This window comes from Cajanus cajan, chromosome 11 (genome assembly GCF_000230855.2).
Source record: "Cajanus cajan strain Asha chromosome 11, NIPB_CcT2T_4, whole genome shotgun sequence".
Classification (NCBI taxonomy): Eukaryota; Viridiplantae; Streptophyta; class Magnoliopsida; order Fabales; family Fabaceae; genus Cajanus; species Cajanus cajan.
Genome location: NC_138527.1, coordinates 36,194,513 through 36,215,176, shown reverse-complemented (window position 1 = coordinate 36,215,176; position 20,664 = coordinate 36,194,513). Strand labels below are relative to the sequence as shown.

The following is a 20,664-nucleotide window of genomic DNA, read 5'->3' as shown; positions in this document are numbered from 1 at the left end:
ATTACTAATAATGAATTGTGTGAGAGGCATCTGCATGTACTATGTATCGTGAATGAAAGTCAAATTTGATTCAGTTTTGATACAAGATGGTAACAATTCTTGGATATTAATTAAAAATATAATGTATTAGTGTGCTAGACAATAACGTGCTCCATTGAAATTGACTTATGTGGATGTACAGATTTGAAAATGTTTAACATGCCACTTTGTAGATCCATCTGGCAGACCTTCCACATGTAGAAATCCATGGAGTGGATTTGCATAACAGACCAAAGTTTCCTATTTTGCGAATAATTTCATGTTCTAGTGAATTATTAGGATTACCTATCTAGTATGTACGATTCATTATACATAACAATTCACGATTTGTAAAATAGTTCTTTCAACAATCTTGATTCAATAACCATGCATACGATACAAATGTCAAGATATCTTGGACTAAGGCTAGTGCGTCACCACAAAAAATTGAGAAGGGGTAATATTCTAATTTTTGGATGATGACTTAGTACATGTTTGCTTTAGTATCACGTCAATCTTGATCCATGTTTTATAGAACTAAGGCATTGTAGCTTCTTTAACGTAATTTTTCTCGTAGATGTGATTTATACACGCTAATCCAAACATACTGTTAATCAACAAGTGTCTCAAACATTTACATAACCCTGACTCTTAAAACACAACTCTGCAGTTATATCAGTGCAAATTCCATAGGTGGATCCAGCAGTCTAGTTAGAATTTTGAGTTTATACTAGTTCTTGAACTTGGTATTACAAAATTATGCATAATAATTTTGAGCAAGCATTTACAACAGAGAAGTTAGCCTCCTCATGAACCAACTAAGGCTAATAATGTAAAGTAAGAGAAATGAATTAAAATAGTGATAAGTGTGTTCTAGTATTTCCGAAACTAAAAATAGTGTCTCTGGCTGTCTTACAATATGCGGGAGACAAATGAAGTGTTGTGGCGGCGGACAAACATGCACAGTAAGCTTATGTCCAACTCTAATGCAATCAATTGCAAGGTTGGCTGATGGATACCATTCACCACAAGCACATGTTACTTTTTCCTTCATATTCGTTTCCATCAAATAAATGGAGTATCTATGAGCAAAGTAAATACTCTTATTGTTAATGAAAATATAAATTACTGATATTCTAGCATATTTATGATTTGTTATATATATAAATTGTTTCTTTTATTGACAAGTCAGACTTGTAAGAGGGTCTCAACTAAACATATTGGTAACTTAAGACGAATGGGAAAAAAAAGGCTAACATATTGATAACATTTTAACTTATTGTTGGTGACTCAATAATCAATATAATAGAGTGGAAAAAAAAAATTCATAGGGTTGGTGTTGCAGTGTAATTAGGAATAGTATTGATAAGTTCATAAGTTCAAACTTTATTATTGTCAATATAATTTTTATAGATAAAAAAATACTTTTGTATTATTTGTTTTGTTAATTTTATGAGAAATTGATTGAAATATATCCGATTATTTTTTCATTTTTTGGTAAAGATTGGATTTATTTTTTGAGAGGTAATTCTAACATACTTACATACTTAATATTTGAGCTAGATGTTAATGATGAAGATAAAATAATCTCATGTTAATTAATTTTAGATAAAATATTTATTTTTCATGTGTATTTTATTTAAAAATAAAATTAATGTAAAAAATATTATATCTAACTTTTTTATAAAAGTGATAAGAATGAGATTCAATCTTTGTCTAGAATATTAAATTATGACTAAATTTATCATTTTTTCTTTATAAGAGTTAATTCGATAACAATAAATTATACCTCATTATCAAACTATAAAAATAATGACAAGAAAAACATTATTTGTACTCTTTATTTTACTAAATCCTAAACTAATTAAAAAAGTTTTCTACATAAAAATTATTGTGTTATACTTCCCGTCATTATTTTTATTTTCGCTTTTACATAATGACTATTTTATATTTACAATATAAGAACTATATATGGTAATTCCCAACATTAAATATACAATCAAATTTAATTTTAATATAATGTCAGTATAAAAAATATTACATTATTATTACATTTTAATTAAATTTTTACAATATAGGATAAATTAATGGGAATAATTTATCGTTAAATCTTTTTTCAGTTTACACTTTGATATTTTGTATATATTTAAAAACTCTGGTAGGATAATACTGGCAAGTACATTCAAGAAAAATTAATTGGTAATTTATTCTTCATTTAATTTTTTAATTAATTATGCAAAGACAGACGAAATAAATAAAATAAAATTAATAAACACTTGGGCTGCATCGAACTCCACTGTCGTGTCGGACATCAAAACATTCCCTTCGCCGCCGTTTGCTTCCTTTCTTCCAAAGCAGATCATAAGGCAAGTCTCGCACTTTCTTGTTCTTCTCACCTTCTTTGCGTTTTTTTGTTTGAAACATGGAATAGGGTGTTTTGATCAAATTCACTTATTTTCTCTTCTGTTATTAATTGAGGGTTTGGGTAATTTTATTGAGCATTCTGATATTCGTTGTGAGGACATTGTTATGTGTTAAATTTCACGAAAATGAGGATTGCCTGCCACATATAATTTGATACTTTTTAACTTTAATTTGGCTTTGATGGAAATGAATTATCTGATCCATCATATTTCAGGAACCTTTGCCTTATCACTATTGGCACCATGGTGTAAAACTAAAACATTAGCTTATGAAGACTGTGGGAGTTAACTCCTGTGAAGAAGTGACATTGCCTTTAGAATAAAATCATAAAGTGAGCAAGTAAGAGTGCATCCTCTCTGTTCTCTGTCAAGCAATTTCACTCTTCTTTTTGTCTTCTAAGTTCTAATGAGTTTTGATCTCATCACTTTTCTCTATGTTTTTCTATCCTTTGACTTTTGTTCTTATTCACTTGTGGGTGTTTAGCTTATAAATATGTCTTTAATCTTGGATCTTTTAATTTGTTTTTGATCATTTAACTTGTTTTTGTAAATTATAATCTTCAAAATAGTGGTCATCCTGCTATGTGCTATCCCTCTAGTGGTTTTGGGGCTGGCCACTCCTCGCCGCTGTTTGGAATTGATAACTATGCGTGCAAGTATAAGAAAAAATGTTGGACTTTTTTTTTTCATTTTTTTTTTCAGGATGGTCATATTCTCAATAAGTAATGGCAGATATACTTATGTGCATGATCAGAAATATCCCTCTGAAGATGTTGACATACACCATATAGTTTCGAGGAGTGGTAGTGCTAAATATGTTTTTGTGTACGCTACAGCACTTCTTGTATTAGCTTGTGCCTTGTATCTGTGTGTTCTTAAGGTATGTCTTCCGGCACTTGTTTTCGAATGGCTCAAGGATTTTGAAGATTGTGGCTTTTACCTTTACTTCTATTTTGCTTGATTATATCCCTTCTATTAACAGGAAACATCAATTAGTCTTGTGTATTACAGCTTGCTTTTTGACATATTTCTTGTTAAGTTGTTACTTGGGAAGCCTGTTAAGAAAGGTGAGGACCTGCCTACCTGCCACTAGGGTTTGATGTTCTGAAAGATTAACTGATGTTTTATAGTAAACAGGAAAAGGAAATATATTCATTTGATGCATGTTTTAATTTTAAAACTTTATTTTGTCATTTTCACGATGCTTGTAATTTTTCTTGCAGAGTCTGTTGTGATTATGCCGGCTTTTGGAGTACAGCTTGAGACTCATTATGTGAGGTAATGCTTTTTGGTGATTGATTATTCAGTTAACATTGAACATTTGTTAAGAGCTCGCGTAAAGCCTAATGCAGGAATATACATTTGGTTTTGTAAAGGACTGTTTACTTTGTAGTTATTGTCCACAAAATAAAAAGCTTGGACATTGGAACCCTTGTGCTAGTTTTGGTCTCTTTTTCTGTTCATACTAGAGAAACATTATAATGTACGCTTTGTTTCGTATCTGTCATGGATAGTTGATTTTTGAAATACATAATGGGCTCATGATGAAAGTATCTTGCTTCAAATCTTGTTTTCAACTCTTTTAACTAGTACCTTGCTTGTCCTTCATAGTGACGCTTGTAACCCCAGCATGGTTTTTCCATATTTGATACTGTTAAACACTTACTCTGTCTTTGGATACTTTGCTGCAGTGGAAAAATCATCCGATGCTTTGTTCCCATTGACAAGATTCTTAAACCTGTTCTAATAGAATGTGTGACTCCGGTGACTTGTTATTGGACTCTGTCATTGATTATTCGTGGGGAATCAGAAATGGTGTTAGTTTTCAAGGTAAAGTTAGTTTCCGTCTAACTAGCGAGTTTTTCGCTATTAAAGATGCTTCCTTTTTGAAAGAAGAATTAATAGCCTAATAAGGCATTTAACTGGGGATATAATTATGATGGGTTGTTTTGAATTATTTTCCCAACTAAAGAATATCTAAACCTGTTTTGCTAGAACTTACGCCCACCCATGAAAATGCTGGTCCATGTCTGGAAGGCCCTGTGTGCTGCGACTGGTAGTAAAGAAGAGACTTTTACACATGCAGAATGAACAATTGACAATTATGGTTCATGTGATGTTTTGAGCTCCACGATTTAATCTCTCAAGTTGATAGTTTGGGACGCGCGTTAACTATCAGCGCTTCAAGGCATCAAATTTAGAGGCCAATTGACTCTACTTTCTGAACTGCAAACTAGGTAGCTAATAGCTATGTAAAACTAGGGGAGGAAATTGTATCATGACATAGGACTACTAGGAGTAGGAAATTTTTTGTATCATGACGTAGAGCACAGGTTCAAACATGATAGTGGCCATAGCCTAAGTTGTTGAAGTATCTATCATGCTGGATTTCACAGATGTGATTCATAAATTATTTGAATTGATTTTTACACAGTACAAAGTGAAAATTAAATGAGTTTTGAGAGTGCTCAAAGGTACATTTAATGGGAAGGAAAAAAAACATTGATTTTTTTTTTTTTTTTTTTTGCATTCATATTCAATCTATATTATTGCTGTGAAACTTTATCAAATTCAAACAGGAGCATAAGATTCGCGAAAAATGATGTTATCTAGTAAATATCCTTATAAGCAACTGTAGCAAGGTTGCTGCATTATTTACTCCCTCAATGTTGCTGTACACTCAATTACCAAAGAATGATTCGTCAAACTAATCTGCCCACTGGTAATAGTAAGAACCAATTTCGTCCAACGGCTCAAATTCCTCTAGAAGAATTTAAACGCCATGTAGCACGTTCAACATTCACTTTATGTTTATGTAATCCATGCCACTCGTCACTTGAACATTCGTTCATCAGTCGAAGCTTGGCAATCTGACTATGCAGTGAGTCCAAGTTGACTAGAGGAACAGTTGTTGGTCGCCCATGAGCACACTGCACAGCAAATCCCAAATTTATTGTGAGCGCTGCCTTTCTTCTCAATAAATGCACAACATTGGAAACATATATCTTACTTGAAAACAAAGTGATGTTTGCTTTAGCTCTTCAATTAGAAGGGAGCATTCTGATGGTAGCAACGAATCACCAAACATAATTGCACCTTCAGAAACAAAAATTATTGATACAATTAAAGGAATATTACAATTACCGATGGCTGCAATATGACCTCCCAAAGAAATAAGGAAATCTTACAGGATCAGGTTGCCCACAGATGGGAGTTTTCATGCAAGCTATTGTGATAAAATAATGGAAAAAATATCATACTTTTTAAAAAGAAAATAAGCTGTATACTAACAGTGTAAAATAATTTTACAGTCATTCAATCACAATTTATCACAAATAATTTAAGGTAAATTTGTTGTACACAGAAAACGCGTAAATAGAGAAACTTTTCCCACAAATAATTCATGTCTGTGGGATTGCTATCAAGACAGCTTTGCACGTAATTATGTACAGAGCCCGCTTTACTTTCACGAAGAAATGGCCCTTGTCTAGTATAGGGAGACATGTAAGCACAATAAGGCATTCCAAACCCTGAGTATGTAATTGTCGTGGTTAATATGATTAGACACATACCTCTGCATGCTTTTAAATTTAGCACTCGTAAGACAGAGGGAGGCATTGTTGATGATCCATCAGTGTCAGCAAGCTGGAAGGTAATGACAAATTGGAAGTTAAAAAGACGTAAAATATCCAATTTCTAAAGGGAGATAACATAGACAGGGCTCTGATCAGGATGTTTATTACCTGCTGAAGAAATTCTTGAAGATCAACATCATTTAATTTGACCCCTAAAATACATGGTACCTACAAGTAGTTGCAATTAAAATCAGTAATATGAAAAATGTGCAAGGCATATGGCGCTGATCTAAAACGAAGTTAACAAAAAAAAATGCAGACATTGAAAAATTTAATATGTTTTCAGGTAGTGAAAAGAAAAATTGAAGAGGAAAAAAATAGAAAACGGTATTGACCGCAACAAGTGTGATGGCCATCTGTGGTCTGTTGAAAATATCCAAATTCCTGCAAAGGTAATCAAAATTATAAATCAAGGAAACCAGAATAACAAATTGAAAGAGTTTGACACAGAAAATTATTCAATTATTCAATTTGAGCCCAAACTATAGTTTGGTTGGTTGGTAGAAATCTTATGTGAGCTGAGATGCATGCCACTTTCATATAAATAACAGACATCACAAAACTATGTAATGCTGTAACATAAATTATTTACGGACAAACTTGGTAACGGTAAATATGCAACCACTCAAGGAAGCCAGATACCTTCTAAAGGATTCAGAATTTTGAGCATGAATGTTGCAGATCCAGCCCCAATCTTTAATCTGTTCACTGTAACTATGAAGTAGTTGATAACCAATTTCTGGCAGTACCTGTATCATGCATCTTACAAGCAGTGTAAGAATCTTAAAACTGAGGAAACATTTCATAATCGACATTCACATTAAATTCTCTAATTCATAGGATGCATACCAGTTCCTGTTCAGCATCTAGATAGGTTATTGTTTTTGCTTCTCCTGACAATACCTGAGTATTTGACTAGTTTCGTAAGCAATACTGGAGAATATTTCTGACATAGTCAAATACGAACAAGTTTACCTTTTGTCGCAATTCTTCCAGTCTGATTCTTTCATCAGCAGCATGCTGTAAAAAGAGTACTACTATTAATTTACCTCCTGCAGAGGTTCTAAGTTCTTGATGTTTGAGAGAATGTGCATTTATTGTGTTAGGACTTAGCAGCATTTGTAAAGCTTTATTTATTTATTAATTATTTGTTGTAATGATATAAAGCCATGCTGAGAGGTCCAAGAAGAAAGAGAAGTTTTAGAGGAGCCATGAATCTGTATGGAAAAGGTAAAGAATGTGTGAGGGAAAGACGCCGTGTAGTGTTGGACAAATATACCATTTGAAAGGATAGTGAAATGAAAGTTTAATTAATAGTTGTGGGTTGCATGCTTTGAGCTACGCGAGGGAGTTGCCTAGTAATAGACTGGTCAGACATTTAGGCTAACCAGGAGGGGACTTAACTGCATGGGTTACTCGGATTGATTTATATGCAAATATCTTTTATTCTTTGTAGTTTATGCAAAATTTTGTCATGATTGTTTTTCTTAAGGGTATACGGACCTCCAAACTTTGGGCTTAAAAATGATGAAATCGTCCGTATTGGTGGCACACATAGGCACAATGGCAATCCCTACCCCTTAAGTTGGGTCTTTCTCATGGCTCGCCAAACCATCACTCTTCTTTATACCCCCAGGGCAAAATAAAGATAAACTGAACATTCAGGATATCTTGCAAATAATTATACACGTAGGAAGACTTATTTTTCCATGTGTAAAGATGCAATTGCATGTATCTAGGACAATATTATAGAAGTGTTCCAGAGTAATTGATAGGCAGCCAAACTTCTAAGATCCAAGGAATTGTATGATTCCTAATACAGTTTCTGGACATTGACAATTCCATTTAGAAACTATCCTTATCCTCAGTTTAGCATTGTTCAATAACGGCTACAGTGCACCTAAAAAATAAAATTCCACCATACTGCTATAATGTGCAATAGACAGACCTGATCAATAACAGCAAGGGTTCGGCCAGCCACGACTGGAATGAATTTTTTATCCAACTGATGCAGAACTTTAGCATCCTCAAGGCATTTCTTACTGATAGTTTCAGGAATTAACAAATCTCCAGCAAGATGCAAGAATCCAGAAGAAATGTCAAGTATTTTGTTTTGACTTTGAATATTAGCCAATTTATCATTCTTCTGTGTAAAGGTCATACTAATAGTCAGATCAAACAGTCATCCTCCATACTAATGAACGTCTTCTATGTAACATAATAGGCCCTTAAATATTGACAACATAACTGTAATTTTGGGTGAGGAGTTCCTCCATTTAGTCCCGTAATCTATGGAATCTTGCACGTTCTTAGAGATCAATTCTGAAATACCAAATATAATGGGTTCAATAGCAAATTAACAGTTGAATGATAAGACAAATCTTCGGAACATGTTCAACTATTGATCGTATAAACATGAAATAAATTGCAAGAATAACCCAAATAGAATAACAACTTTTTTGATGTAGAACATGGTGTGAGTGAATTACAAAACTTTCACATTTGTTGGCCTTTGTTTTTGACAGAAAATGCTAAACAAAGCAGCATCCAGCTTTACATAGCAAAAAGAAATTAATTGTAAAGAAACTAATTATTTTAGAATTAAATTAGTTGCTTAAAATAATATGAAAAGATATGCCAGATACTAAGCAATAGATTTTCCCATCACTCCAAATTCAAGGCTGGGCAATTTGAACATGACTCTCAGTCAAAACTAAGGTATTTTAAATGAGGTCATCTTATCAGATCAGACTAAAGTTTTACCAACACATTGAACTCACCCCCAAATGGAGCACTGTTTTGAATTTTGAAACATTCAAATCCATCAATCTCTGAAATGTCATTAAACTGCATATCTCCCTGAACCTCTGAAGTCTGCTTCACATCAGTTCTGCGATCAGGGAAAAGCCACAAGGGTCAGTAAGAAATTAATCAAATTATTCCCAACATTTAAGTAGCTTATGGGTCATAAGATATATCCTACTTGAATTCTGGCAGTGAGAGATCTTTAGTGCTTTGGTGAAGAGCAACGGGAGACTGTAGAGGATATTTAAAATCACTAGCTTCTGCAGATTCCAAAGCATCAGTCCAAGTTGAGCTATTGGGAAATGTTGCTATATTACAAAAGGGAGCAAAAGAGGAAAGAACAACAGAAGAAAATGAAAAAAAAAAAAAAAAAAAAAAACCTCGATGATTGAAAGCAGGTTTTGATATTTGGCCAATCTGTCTTTGGGCTATAATTTCTGAAGGATGATTTAAAGAGAAAAATCTCCTTTTGCTTCTATGAAAAGGAGGAGCTGAAAAGCTTCTTCTAGATCTTTCAAGATTCTCCTCCAAAGCTGGATTTCTAAATTGATCCCTTTTGCCTTTGTTTTTGTTAGGTCTCTGGCAGCTTTTAACACATGACCCAGGCAACAGCCAGTCTGCCTCCTCCTTTGAAATATCTGACCATTTCGTAGAATGTATATCACTGAAATCAGGCCAGTCAACTAGTCTGTTGAATATTTCACCACAATCACCAGCAATATCAAAATTAAGTCCACTATTTGCAAAACTTGATGAACAGTGATGTTGATTGGTATTCCTTGACATATTGTAGTTGAAATTGCACTTGTCTTCTCTGTCACCAAAACGTTTTGTACCATGGATCCTTTTATAGTATCTAGATACTTGTCCGAGATCATCTTTAATATCAGTTGTATGATAAACACCCGATGCAGATGCTTGAGATGAGGGTTTTTGGTAGACAGGATACCATTCAAAATTTAATAACTGATCATCTGACCCAGTGCTTCCTATTTGTGCTGCTGAACCGCAGGAATCTGGAGGGAGACAATTTTCTTCAGCCAACACTCTTAAGAGAAAACCAGAATCTTTAGACATCTTCAACTTTTTTGTGACTTCTGGATAGGGATGGGCATATAAATCCTTACCACATCTATAATCTTCCCCAATATTCTGCTTGCTCCAAAAGCTATCAGTTTGGAGTTCATGTTCATCATTTACAAGCAAAGCCTTCTCATGCAGGATACTTCCTAGTGTAGAGCATCTCTTTAGAAAAGGCTTTTGCAAATCCCCACTAATTTTTACATCATAACTGTACCCATTGCAGTTATTAAGTAAATCGTCTTCAAATGATTCATTGACCACATCAGCTTCTACTTTATGGAATTTTCTTCCATGTGAAGAACTCGGTGCTTCAAAAGGTACATTATCATAAAAACTTTCTACTGTGGGGATTTCAGCATCAAAAAAGTTATCTCTTTCCAATAAACTATTGTTATCATACAACATCAAACTGTTATGTTTTCTCATCACAGTGGACATGCACTTGGCATATGAGCCATCTAATAAGTTGCCAGAATAACCAGTCTGAAAAAGAAAGTCTCCCTTACTTTGTTGCTCTTTGAACATCATGGCCCCTTGATGTAAGCAATCAAAGGAGGTTCTAGCATCTTCCCTGTTGGATTGATGATGGTCATCTTGAATTATCTTGTCTGAAGTGGAAAAGAAGAGGTCTTGGCAATCCTTACGATTTTGGTTTCTAAACTTTGATATATCTGCATCAAAGATTTTGACCACAATCTTCAAATGTTAAAAGAAAAAGCAAACCACCATAGCCTATAAGTCATTTAAGCAATTTTCTTTTTCTGTTAAATAAGGACCTAATTTTTATCTTAAATATATGACATGAAGAAAGGCAAAACTGCAAAAGTAAATGGTCAAAATTGATCAGACTATATTAGTGCAATTGCAAAGGAAACTATTTGATAATCAAAATTACAAACTTTACCTGACACTGCTGAAATGATGTTGACATCTGCTTTCTCTTGTTGATCTTCTACCATGTAAGCGGCTTGAATGGAGGGCTCTACTGCAAGCATCTCAGAGATAAGTAGAAGCATAAAATCCAGTAATTCATTGTAAAACATGTAAATATGATGCAGTGAGGGGGTATACCACAAGCTATGTTTTCTTCCCAGAATTTTTTGATGGCCTTCTCAATGAAGTTTAGGACAGGAGTCCAATCCTTAAAATATGAGGGAATAACAGACAATCAGATTTACATAGTGTGCATGGTTGTGATAAATAATTCATAGTGAAATTCCAATATGGGAAAAAGGAAGTTCAAAATGTCTGATCATTGTTCCTTTTTGGAGTTAATTTACCACACTCAGAGTACCTGAAGTATAACATAAAAGTCTGAATCTAGACTAGAACCCCACAAAAATCATTTAAGGAAACAAATATGCAGTCTCACCTCATTGAAGTACTGACAAGACAATGAGTCGTGAAAAAGGAAGCCAAGAAAAGCTATACCTTGAATATAACATAAGTTTTTGATGGTTCAAAGGCCAAATCATACAAAGACCGGGGGCAACTTAAATTCAAGAGATAAGCTGGACATGGTTGAGACCTGGTTCTCTTCTTGTTTCGGAACTCATTATCAGCATTCCATGAGTTCATATGCTCAAAGCTAATAGCCAGTTGACTCAGAAGTTTATGAATTGGGCCATTGCAAACGAATTGTGAGTTAACATCTAATCATGTTAAGGTCAATACTCAATGGTACAACTGTTTAAGGTATTTGAATCTTTCAAACATCAATATGTCCACTGTACCAATTATACACTATTTAAAATAGTATAGTCACATGGATACATACATACTGCAAGGCCTGCAAAAAACGCACCAAAAGTTAGGAGAGAGGACTCAGAAAGAATCTACTTATAATTACAGGTCATATAAGATAGACAGTTGACTTTATTAGAAACATGAATAACCTTCGCATTCAAAGTATTGCAAGGACTAGATAGGTATCCAGAAAGCTTTATAATATCATTCTCAACTTCTAAATTGAGAAGAGAGCTAGTGACCTCTACCCCAAAGCCACTGGTTATAAGCGGTAGAGGAGAAGAAGCAGAATGTGTGCAAAAGAGCTCATCCCCTCTACATGTAAGGAATAAAAGAATGTTAATAAACCAAGAAAAAGAAGATGCAACTTGTTTTGAAGGGATATATTGTACCTTTCAATATCAACCACTTTGTAGGAAATATTTGGACGCACAAGTGCAAGTCGCATTACACATTTCTTGATTGATTGCAGAACCTTATTGGGGCTTCCATTTCAGAGATGGAATTCACCAGTCAATCCAAAAATTCAAAACATGGCAATAGTTTTCATACAAGGTAATACATATCACTAATATAGTGAGATAAGAGAAGAAGAACCTGGATTGCATGTATTTTCTCCGAACTGGTTGGTTGTAAAATAAATCACGGACAACAACTGACAGACACAAGGCCTAAATTAGTAATCAAGTCATCATGCTAAAAAGAATTATAAAAAAATTGTCATCATCAAGAAAGGAAATTCTATCCAGATAAATATATTGAATGTGGGCAGATATTGAAGATTGGTCGGTGAGGGAGAGAAATTATTAGAGCAAATAATTTAATTGCAAGCAAAAGGAATTTTCAAGTGGGGAAAAGAACACAAATTAAAATTTGTCTAATCTAGCCATCAAGTAAAAATTGCAAAATAATGACAATCAATGGTCCCAATTAAACCGCCATTACATTCACTAGATGAGATTTAACAAATAAAATTGCAATTCATAGCAAAAAATGAGTTGTTCAAAAGGATCTGGAATCATGAAAAATGAATAATAATTAAGGAAGGAATGCTTTCAGGAAATATTATGTCTGCAAAACCAGCTTCCAAAATTCCCCCTCTAGTTGATGGAAAAAAGTGGAAAACAGTGAAACAATCTTGTAAAAGTTAGGAAACTTTCTCATGAAGAAGAATCTCGAGCTATGAAGCACATACACTCCCCTGGGTTGAGGAATCAGAATGTCATATGTTAAAGATTTCACATCAACTAGTCATAAGATTAAAGTAATGTTATATAAGTAGAGTATAATTCACACCTCACATGTTACAAACCGATTTTGTAGAATTTAGTTAAGCCCAAATCCATATTAAATATTTTGTAGGATTTTGTAGGATTGGCAACTATTTATTTCCAATAAATTAATCGCTTGTTTTTCAAATGTTCACTGAGATATTAAGTTATTATTTCTTTCTTCAAGTTAACTTGAACCAAACACGCACTAGAACAAATCTTGATTATTAATTTAGACCATTTGATATGTACGTATGTGGCCCATATTTAACTTCATTTGAGCGTGTGTATGTATATGAAGCATCCCAGTGTCCCATATTTTGGACATTAAACATGTTAGAGTGTCCATGTCCATGTTGTATCTGATGTTCATGTCAAAGTCTATGCTTCATAGACCTTGAGCATAGCTCCCAAGTTATTTAGTAGCAATACACCAATACCAACAAGTCAAAACAAGTGTGATAACTGCAATATGTATCGACCAATGTGATCAACAACTGATTATACAATTTAGTTGCTCAGAATTCAGATGGCAACTATATTTTATGAAAGAAAAGAGGAAGAGAAGGGAGATTGAAGAACCCCATAAACCCTAGCTAAATGAAAACCAGACAATGAGTAGAAATGTGGAGCAAAAGGAAGAATAACAAAATTCATCCACAAATAAAATTAAGTAAAACTAATATACATCAACTAACTAACCATGAAAAGCAGCAGATTTATGGAAATATATGCTAAAGGATAAGAAAAAGATATATATATATATATATATATATATATATATATATATATATATTATATCTGATATCTCTGGAAAACCAACAGAAAAATGAGAGAGCAATAAACCATAGAATGATAATACTGGGATCTTAATTAGCTCAAATTGAAAGTGCAAAGACAAAAGGGGGTTAATCAGTACAAAAAAAGGATTTGATGACTCTAAATCCTTTTCTATCATGTAAGAACCCTTTAAATTCTGGGAAAATGAGCCATCTAAGCTTTAGTAAGTGTCATTTTCGGACATATAGAGGAAAAAAATGTAATCAACAGATTTGGCAAAATTGTTACCTGTGGTGCCCACTTCTTTTCTATCATCATCAATACCAAGATATAAACACTTGCACCCCTGCAGTCAATTTAGAAACATAAGCCTAAACAAACTTTGCATCAATAGCAGCTACTATATGATTAATGTCTACCAGAATAAGTTATCCCCACCTTCAACACTTTTCGATATCCATTTGGCCTTCCAAATGTTCTTGTGACAATCTCCAGCAAAGAGACTTCAGAAATGGAAGCTAAAGCTTCCCCGTGATAACCAAAGTTCTCACTCACAGCATTCAGATCAACTAAATTAAGAAATTTTGATGTTGCTGCTTGTTCAATATACATGTATAACATTATCAAAGGAGCAGCAAGGAAACTCAAATTCACGGAATAATAAAAAAAAATTTAAAAAAAATATCCTTTTTTTGCTTAATTTTTATGTTACACAGCCTACCACTCATGGTAGCTTTTTTGTGTTGAGTTTGACACATTGCAAAATATTGCAACAGTCTCATCATTGCAATTACCTTTATTAACTAATATTTTTAGAATCAAGAAACAACAGACACCTTTTAACACAAATTTCCTAACACTGACCCCAAGGACGGCTGCATAAACAAACTAAACGCATTTAAAAAATTAAGATTTTGTTTGGATGAATTTCTCAATAAGCACTTATAAGAAAAAAATAAATAAAAAGCAAACTGAATCAAACTTCTTCCATAAGCTAAAATCATCTTGTGCACCTTGAATTTTGGAGAAGTTAAACGGAAGAGCTTTTATAGAAGTTGAAATGTATAAGTTAAATTTAACTTGAGGGAAAAGTTTACTTTATTTTACTGTTATTTTCTTCTATTATAAATGCTTATTGAGAAGTCTAACCAAACAAGGCCTAAATTATTTGACAACCTATAATCGCCCCAACAAAAGAAATTTGAGCACATAACAGGCACAGTTACTCAGTCTTCTCTTCTGGCTTACAACAGAAAGAGAATTTTATCATGAAACTAAGTAGGGAAATTTTAAGGCAATAAAAATGTCTGTTGGTGCCCCCCTCTAATCATGACATATCTTTTACTAGCCGATATTTATTTTTTTAACATAGCTTGATACCGCTGCATGCAGGAATCGACAACCAGAACATGGAGCATGCATGCACGACAAATGCATCAACTAGTAACAACTAACAAGTCCACAAGGTAGAAAAGAAAGCAATAAAAACGAAGACACACAAATACGAAGACACAAAAATACATACCATATCTTTCTCCCACCAATTGCAGCCCATCTCGAGTAATTCCACTTCCTACAAACACATTTATCAAAAGCATAAAGATAGACGAAAACCTCAATTTGCCAAACAGCTTTAAATTATGAGCACAAAAAGATAAACAGACATTTCTATAAACAAAATGAATATAAAAAAATTACCATCGTCAACTACTTTCAAATAGCAGCTCCCAGTACTCACAAACACCGATACCTGAAACAAAAAACAACACGAATTTTCAAAGCTAATGCACTTTCACTTCTCTCTCTCCCTCCCTCTCTTTCGAGTGGTACCTTTGTAGCACGAGCATCGAGGCTATTGAAAATCAGTTCCTCGACGACACGAGTGAAGTCGAACAGGAAAATGCCAGAACGCAGTGAGCTACGAACAGCCTCCGGCAAAGGCTTTATGCTCGCCATCAAGCTCCGCCGCTGCGACTACAACGAACATGCCCAAACGGATCCTAGGGTTTCTGGTTGGACGGTGGCGTTTGATCGGAGAGACCTCACCTTGTTTCTATTTTCGAATTCTGCACAAATGGCGGTTTGCAGAAGCGTGCCAACTGAAACGGCTGAGGGAAGTGTGCCGCTTATATACGTGGAGGGTATGATATTCTCACCCGCGAAAGGTTTTGCCTAATGTCATTTGAATCCTTGATGCGTTGACACGTACTATATCGCTTCAGTTCTTTATTTAGGTGGAGCAAATTGTCATTATCATTTACTAGCAGAAAATAGGCACTTCAGCCATTATATTAAAATAAATAAATAAATAAATGAGAAATTACATATAAAAAATAAAATAGTTTATGTAAAAAAAAATTAAAAGTAATTATTGAAAGTGATATCTTCTTTATATATTAATATAAATTTATTAGTTTTAAGTTTTTAAATTTAATTAAAAAATATTTTTTTAAATTTTTAAAATAAAAGGGTATAACGATCTAAAAAAGTGGAGACTAAGATAGTTACCAAAAAGAATATCACATTTATATATTACCAAGATAGTTCCTGTTTTGATAATGCTGCGCAAAGAAAAAATAAATAACGAGAAAAAGTCTGAAAAATCCATAAAAATATATAAGAAATAAAGAAAAAATAAAATAAAATAAATACATGAAAAATATAATAAAAAATTAAAATCAATTTTTTATAAATAATTTTTAAAAAATAGTAAGTAAAATACTTTTACAATATAAATAACATAACATAATTATTAGGATTGACTTAATAGTGAAAGATTTTTCATGTACAAATTTTGATAAATAAAAAATAATAATGACATAACATAAGTATTGACATACCCGTTTAACAATGATTTCCACACACTTCTAATGATATTGGAGGAAATTATCGACTTGGGTTGAACTTCACAGGAGAATATCACATATTTATGTTTTTCAAAATTCAAAGGAGATTGTCTTTATATTTGAAGATAAATATATTAAAGGAAAGTTTTGATTTATGGGGCCCATAAAAAATTACAAATACTTTACCTATTTTTCTTATTAGTATACATCACATTTTTTAATTTCTCATCACTTTTTTTCACTTCTTTCTTCTTTTTCACTTTCCTATTCCCAAACATACTCCCGAGAGGAAAGGGAAAGAAATCATCTTAGTCCTATCATTTCCATATAAAATAAATACCATAATTTTTCTCTTCATAATTATAAATTAGAAACAAAAATTAGTAATTTATCAACTTTTTTATAGTTAAAAATATTATAGAAATGATTATAAAGTTTGAACATTAAGAACTAACCTAGTGGTGGAGAGTTAAAATACATAAGTCTTAAGTTTGAATTATGATGTTGTCATCGTAATTTCAATGAATAATAAAAATTCCTTGAAACAAATAGTGAACGTAACTTAACATTTGTAATTGGAGATCCTATGAAGAATGTTTAGTTGGAAGAACAAGTCACGTGCTACTTTTGTTAACACTCTAAAATTAATTTTAATTGATTTTAATACCTATGGTGTGAGAAAGTGTTAAAGTTGCATATTAACAATAGAACAATATTTGTGATAAAAACTTTGTGTGATTAAGAGAAAGCTCAAACTCTTATAAAAAAAAATTGAATGATATTTATATCTCTTATTGGCGGAGTATGATTTGCAATAGACATGTGATGAAATTACCTATATGAATGTCAAATGAATCTACTTGCATTAAATCTTGGTGAAATCTTTGGAACAATCATGAATGTCGAGCACGCATATGGCCTTAAAATGCAACACAACAATAATGACAAGGATTGTAGGAATGTATTATGATTGATTAACCTCTAACACACACTAAGTGCTATTGGTTCAATAGTTTGCTACACTCACTACATTGTATGTTAAATTTTATCAATTTAGGTTTGGTTTAATAGCTTGATACACCATGTCTAATGCATCACATCCTATATGAAAATTCATAATTTTTTAAAACCTTTTTAAATATGTAGGACATTATTAAATATTTTGAGGTATTTCAAAAGGTTAATTTATTTACAAAATTATTTTGAATTTAAATTCAAAATAATTATTTTATTAATTACAAGTTTTCAGACCTAACTAATATTGATTTTAATGAGATATAATATCATAATCATCGTAGTTTTAATTATTGAACATTTTAAAATTAATTTTTTTTAATTTTTATAATTAATTATAGTGACAATGATCAATATTTTCTTCTATAAATACCAATAACCAAGAGAGTCTCGTGTATTGAACACTACTATCTTCTCTCTATGTTATATATCCTTAGTTTTAAGAAACTTATGTAGGAATACGTGGATAAAACATTTAGAGGTATTTTATTAAATGTATGTTATTTTTTATTATATTTTAAATTTGGTTGAAAACATTTTAAGCTATATGAATTTTCCCTATGTTATAAAGTGTTTAAAATTTTGAAATATTCAAATATCATTACTCAAAACTAAACACAATTTTATTAGGACAACTTGTGTCAAACAAAACCTCATGACTTATATACCCCTTTCTCACCTATTTTCTCATCAATATGTTTCTATTAGAAAATGAAAAACAAACCTTTAAATACAATCCATGTTAGTTTATGTGGTTGCAAGACTTACCTTTTTTCTCACTCTCTTCCTACATGTTCATCTTTATCCTTAACCCATCAACCCTTATACTCTTCCGTTTCCATGGCCCCCATTAACTTTCTTTAATTTTCCTTGTCTCATCCCTCTTAATTATATACCTCTTCACCACTTAACTTCATTGATATAAGTGACAAACAACTCTTCATTTGACTCTAATGGATGCTAGTCCATTACCAAGTCTTATACTTTTTACACTACCATGTTTCCACTTTATCAACTTTAGAACATTTTATTTATTATGATCTTATTTAATTGCATCAATTATATTTTTTATATGTTTTTTTCTCAAACACTCTGGACCCTCCAACCAATTTTTTTCTTGTGCAAATATGTCAATATCTCAAAGATTTAAGAAAACAATAATCTCACATCCAAAACAAAATAAAGATATGATTTTTTCTACATTTCAAATACATACGGAATAAATAAACCTAACTTAAAGACAATATGAATATATATATCAATTGGATGAAGAAAAAAAAATTATACCGCATAATCATTTAAAAAAATTATAATATAAACATTAAATACAAGAATGTGTTTGAAAGTGAATATATTTATATAGCTAAGTTGTACTACTAAAGTTAATTTGGTGGTGATAATTGGAGTAATATATATAAAGTTAACATTTATTATACGATTACGCATTTAATTAGGATACTTAAATGATACTCAATTGTAACTAGTTATCTCTTATGTTATGCCATACGGATCAACATATTATCTCAAAAGCAAATAAAACATATAATCATAAATATCTCTAAAATTCATAGCAAAATGCTCATTACCTTTTCTCATTCATAATGAATAGCTCCTCTCACTATATAGAGAGATATTCTCCAATATTAATTACCTACACCGTTATCTAAATGACATTTCGCAATTATTTTCTTCACTCGTTCACCGCACCTCATATTTTTTTCTTATAGGTTAACTTTAACATGTACATACACAATAAATAAGTTAAACATGTGTACTTCCTCAGGAGTAAATTTCCTAACACATCCACAAAACTTTTTTTTTTATAAAGTTTAAAAGTGTGAATATGCGCTTTGGCAATAACTCGTTGCTCTCTAAGAGGCTCACCAACAGTAAAATCACATCAGATCATCCAATTGATGTCTTGTTTTCTTCTATCTGCAAGAGCTACAATAGTGCGTACATCGCGTTCTCCTTCGCCATTGCAATCCCGTGCTCAGCTTTCACACTAATGACTTGATCAAAAATCCTAAATCCTCTAAAGCGTGTAAATGATTTTGTTTGAACAAAATGCCAAACAAATTTCAATGGATAGTTGTAAGTCATTTAGACTATTGTCCATAAAATATTGAGAGCATAAACTAATATGAATTCTTAAGATGTGCTAATGGACTTATCCACAGACTCTTATGCAAGTCCCCTATAATATAACAATATTTTTTTTTACTAGACTAGGGATTAGAATACCCAAAAAGAGAGAACATAGAGAAAAGATAACAATGTTCAATACATCTAACTCTATTGATTTTTGGTATTTATAGAAGGAAAATACTTACCATTGTGATCATAATTAATCACAAAAATTAAAAATAATTAATTTCAAAGTTTAATAACTAAAATTACAATAATCATATTATTATATCTTATTAAAACTAATGTTAATTAGACTTTAAAACTTGAAATTAATAAAATAATTATTTTAAATTTAAATTTAAAATTAAAATAATTTTATGAATAAATTAACTTTTTAAAATATTTCAAAATATACAATAATATTTACATTAGTATGATAATAAAACCACATCTTATGTAAAAAAATGTATAAAGTACAAATAATAAATATTTTAAAAGTATAAATAAATAAAACATAAAAAAACTAGAAGTTAAACATTGCATGAAGTAGTGTCTCACACGACATTACATACTACTAGAATAAGTTTGTCTAGTAAATACACCGAGTATGTTTCACACATATTTATAGTTATTTTCTATTTTTTTTATTGATGAGTGTTACGACACAGTTTTTTAATACACTTTTACTAATAAACTATTTTTTATAGACAATTTTATTTTGGAAACTACAAAAGTATTAAAGAGTCCATTAAATATAATTTGCAACTTAAATATATATAAATAGATAAATGAATAGATATATAAAGATATGATAAATTAAATTATTTTAAGGGAGTATTTGGTATGCAAAATGTTTTACTTTCCTATAAATTTTAAATTGAAAATCTTGATTTCCCATATTTGGTAGTTACTT

The 20,664-nt window shown here is 31.8% G+C and overlaps 2 protein-coding genes across 6 annotated transcripts; one reads left to right on the top strand and one right to left on the bottom strand.

The window, feature by feature from the left end:
• The first annotated feature begins 2,235 nt into the window (after window positions 1-2,235).
• Window positions 2,236-5,374, top strand: LOC109799794 (phosphatidylinositolglycan-like protein). Its single transcript, XM_020360423.3, has 7 exons — window positions 2,236-2,384; window positions 2,657-2,781; window positions 3,144-3,321; window positions 3,424-3,508; window positions 3,665-3,719; window positions 4,133-4,271; window positions 4,437-5,374. The coding sequence occupies exons 3-7, from the start codon at window positions 3,145-3,147 to the stop codon at window positions 4,530-4,532; spliced, it is 552 nt and encodes a 183-aa protein (XP_020216012.1). The 5' UTR covers window positions 2,236-2,384; window positions 2,657-2,781; window position 3,144; the 3' UTR covers window positions 4,533-5,374.
• Window positions 4,921-15,892, bottom strand: MLH3 (MUTL protein homolog 3). 5 transcript variants are annotated; one of them, XM_083066743.1, is made up of 26 exons: window positions 15,592-15,892; window positions 15,460-15,511; window positions 15,287-15,334; window positions 14,200-14,354; window positions 14,050-14,107; window positions 12,308-12,365; window positions 12,103-12,195; window positions 11,860-12,025; window positions 11,738-11,753; window positions 11,396-11,616; window positions 11,036-11,105; window positions 10,869-10,949; window positions 9,262-10,635; window positions 9,060-9,141; window positions 8,857-8,966; window positions 8,325-8,398; window positions 8,025-8,222; window positions 7,052-7,096; window positions 6,926-6,979; window positions 6,719-6,825; window positions 6,412-6,460; window positions 6,185-6,244; window positions 6,014-6,086; window positions 5,630-5,667; window positions 5,452-5,537; window positions 5,232-5,371 (listed from the first exon to the last, which is right to left on the bottom strand). In XM_083066743.1, exons 1-25 carry the CDS (start codon window positions 15,715-15,717, stop codon window positions 5,487-5,489), a joined length of 3,459 nt encoding a protein of 1,152 aa, XP_082922869.1. In that variant the 5' UTR covers window positions 15,718-15,892; the 3' UTR covers window positions 5,232-5,371; window positions 5,452-5,486. The 5 variants fall into 5 exon arrangements, with proteins under 5 accessions (XP_020216010.1, XP_020216007.1, XP_020216008.1 ...); XM_020360421.2 differs by lacking the exon at window positions 5,630-5,667 and having other exon boundaries at window positions 4,921-5,371; window positions 10,869-10,946; window positions 15,592-15,889; XM_020360418.2 differs by lacking the exon at window positions 5,630-5,667 and having other exon boundaries at window positions 4,921-5,371; window positions 15,592-15,888.
• Between the last annotated feature and the right edge of the window lie 4,772 nt (window positions 15,893-20,664).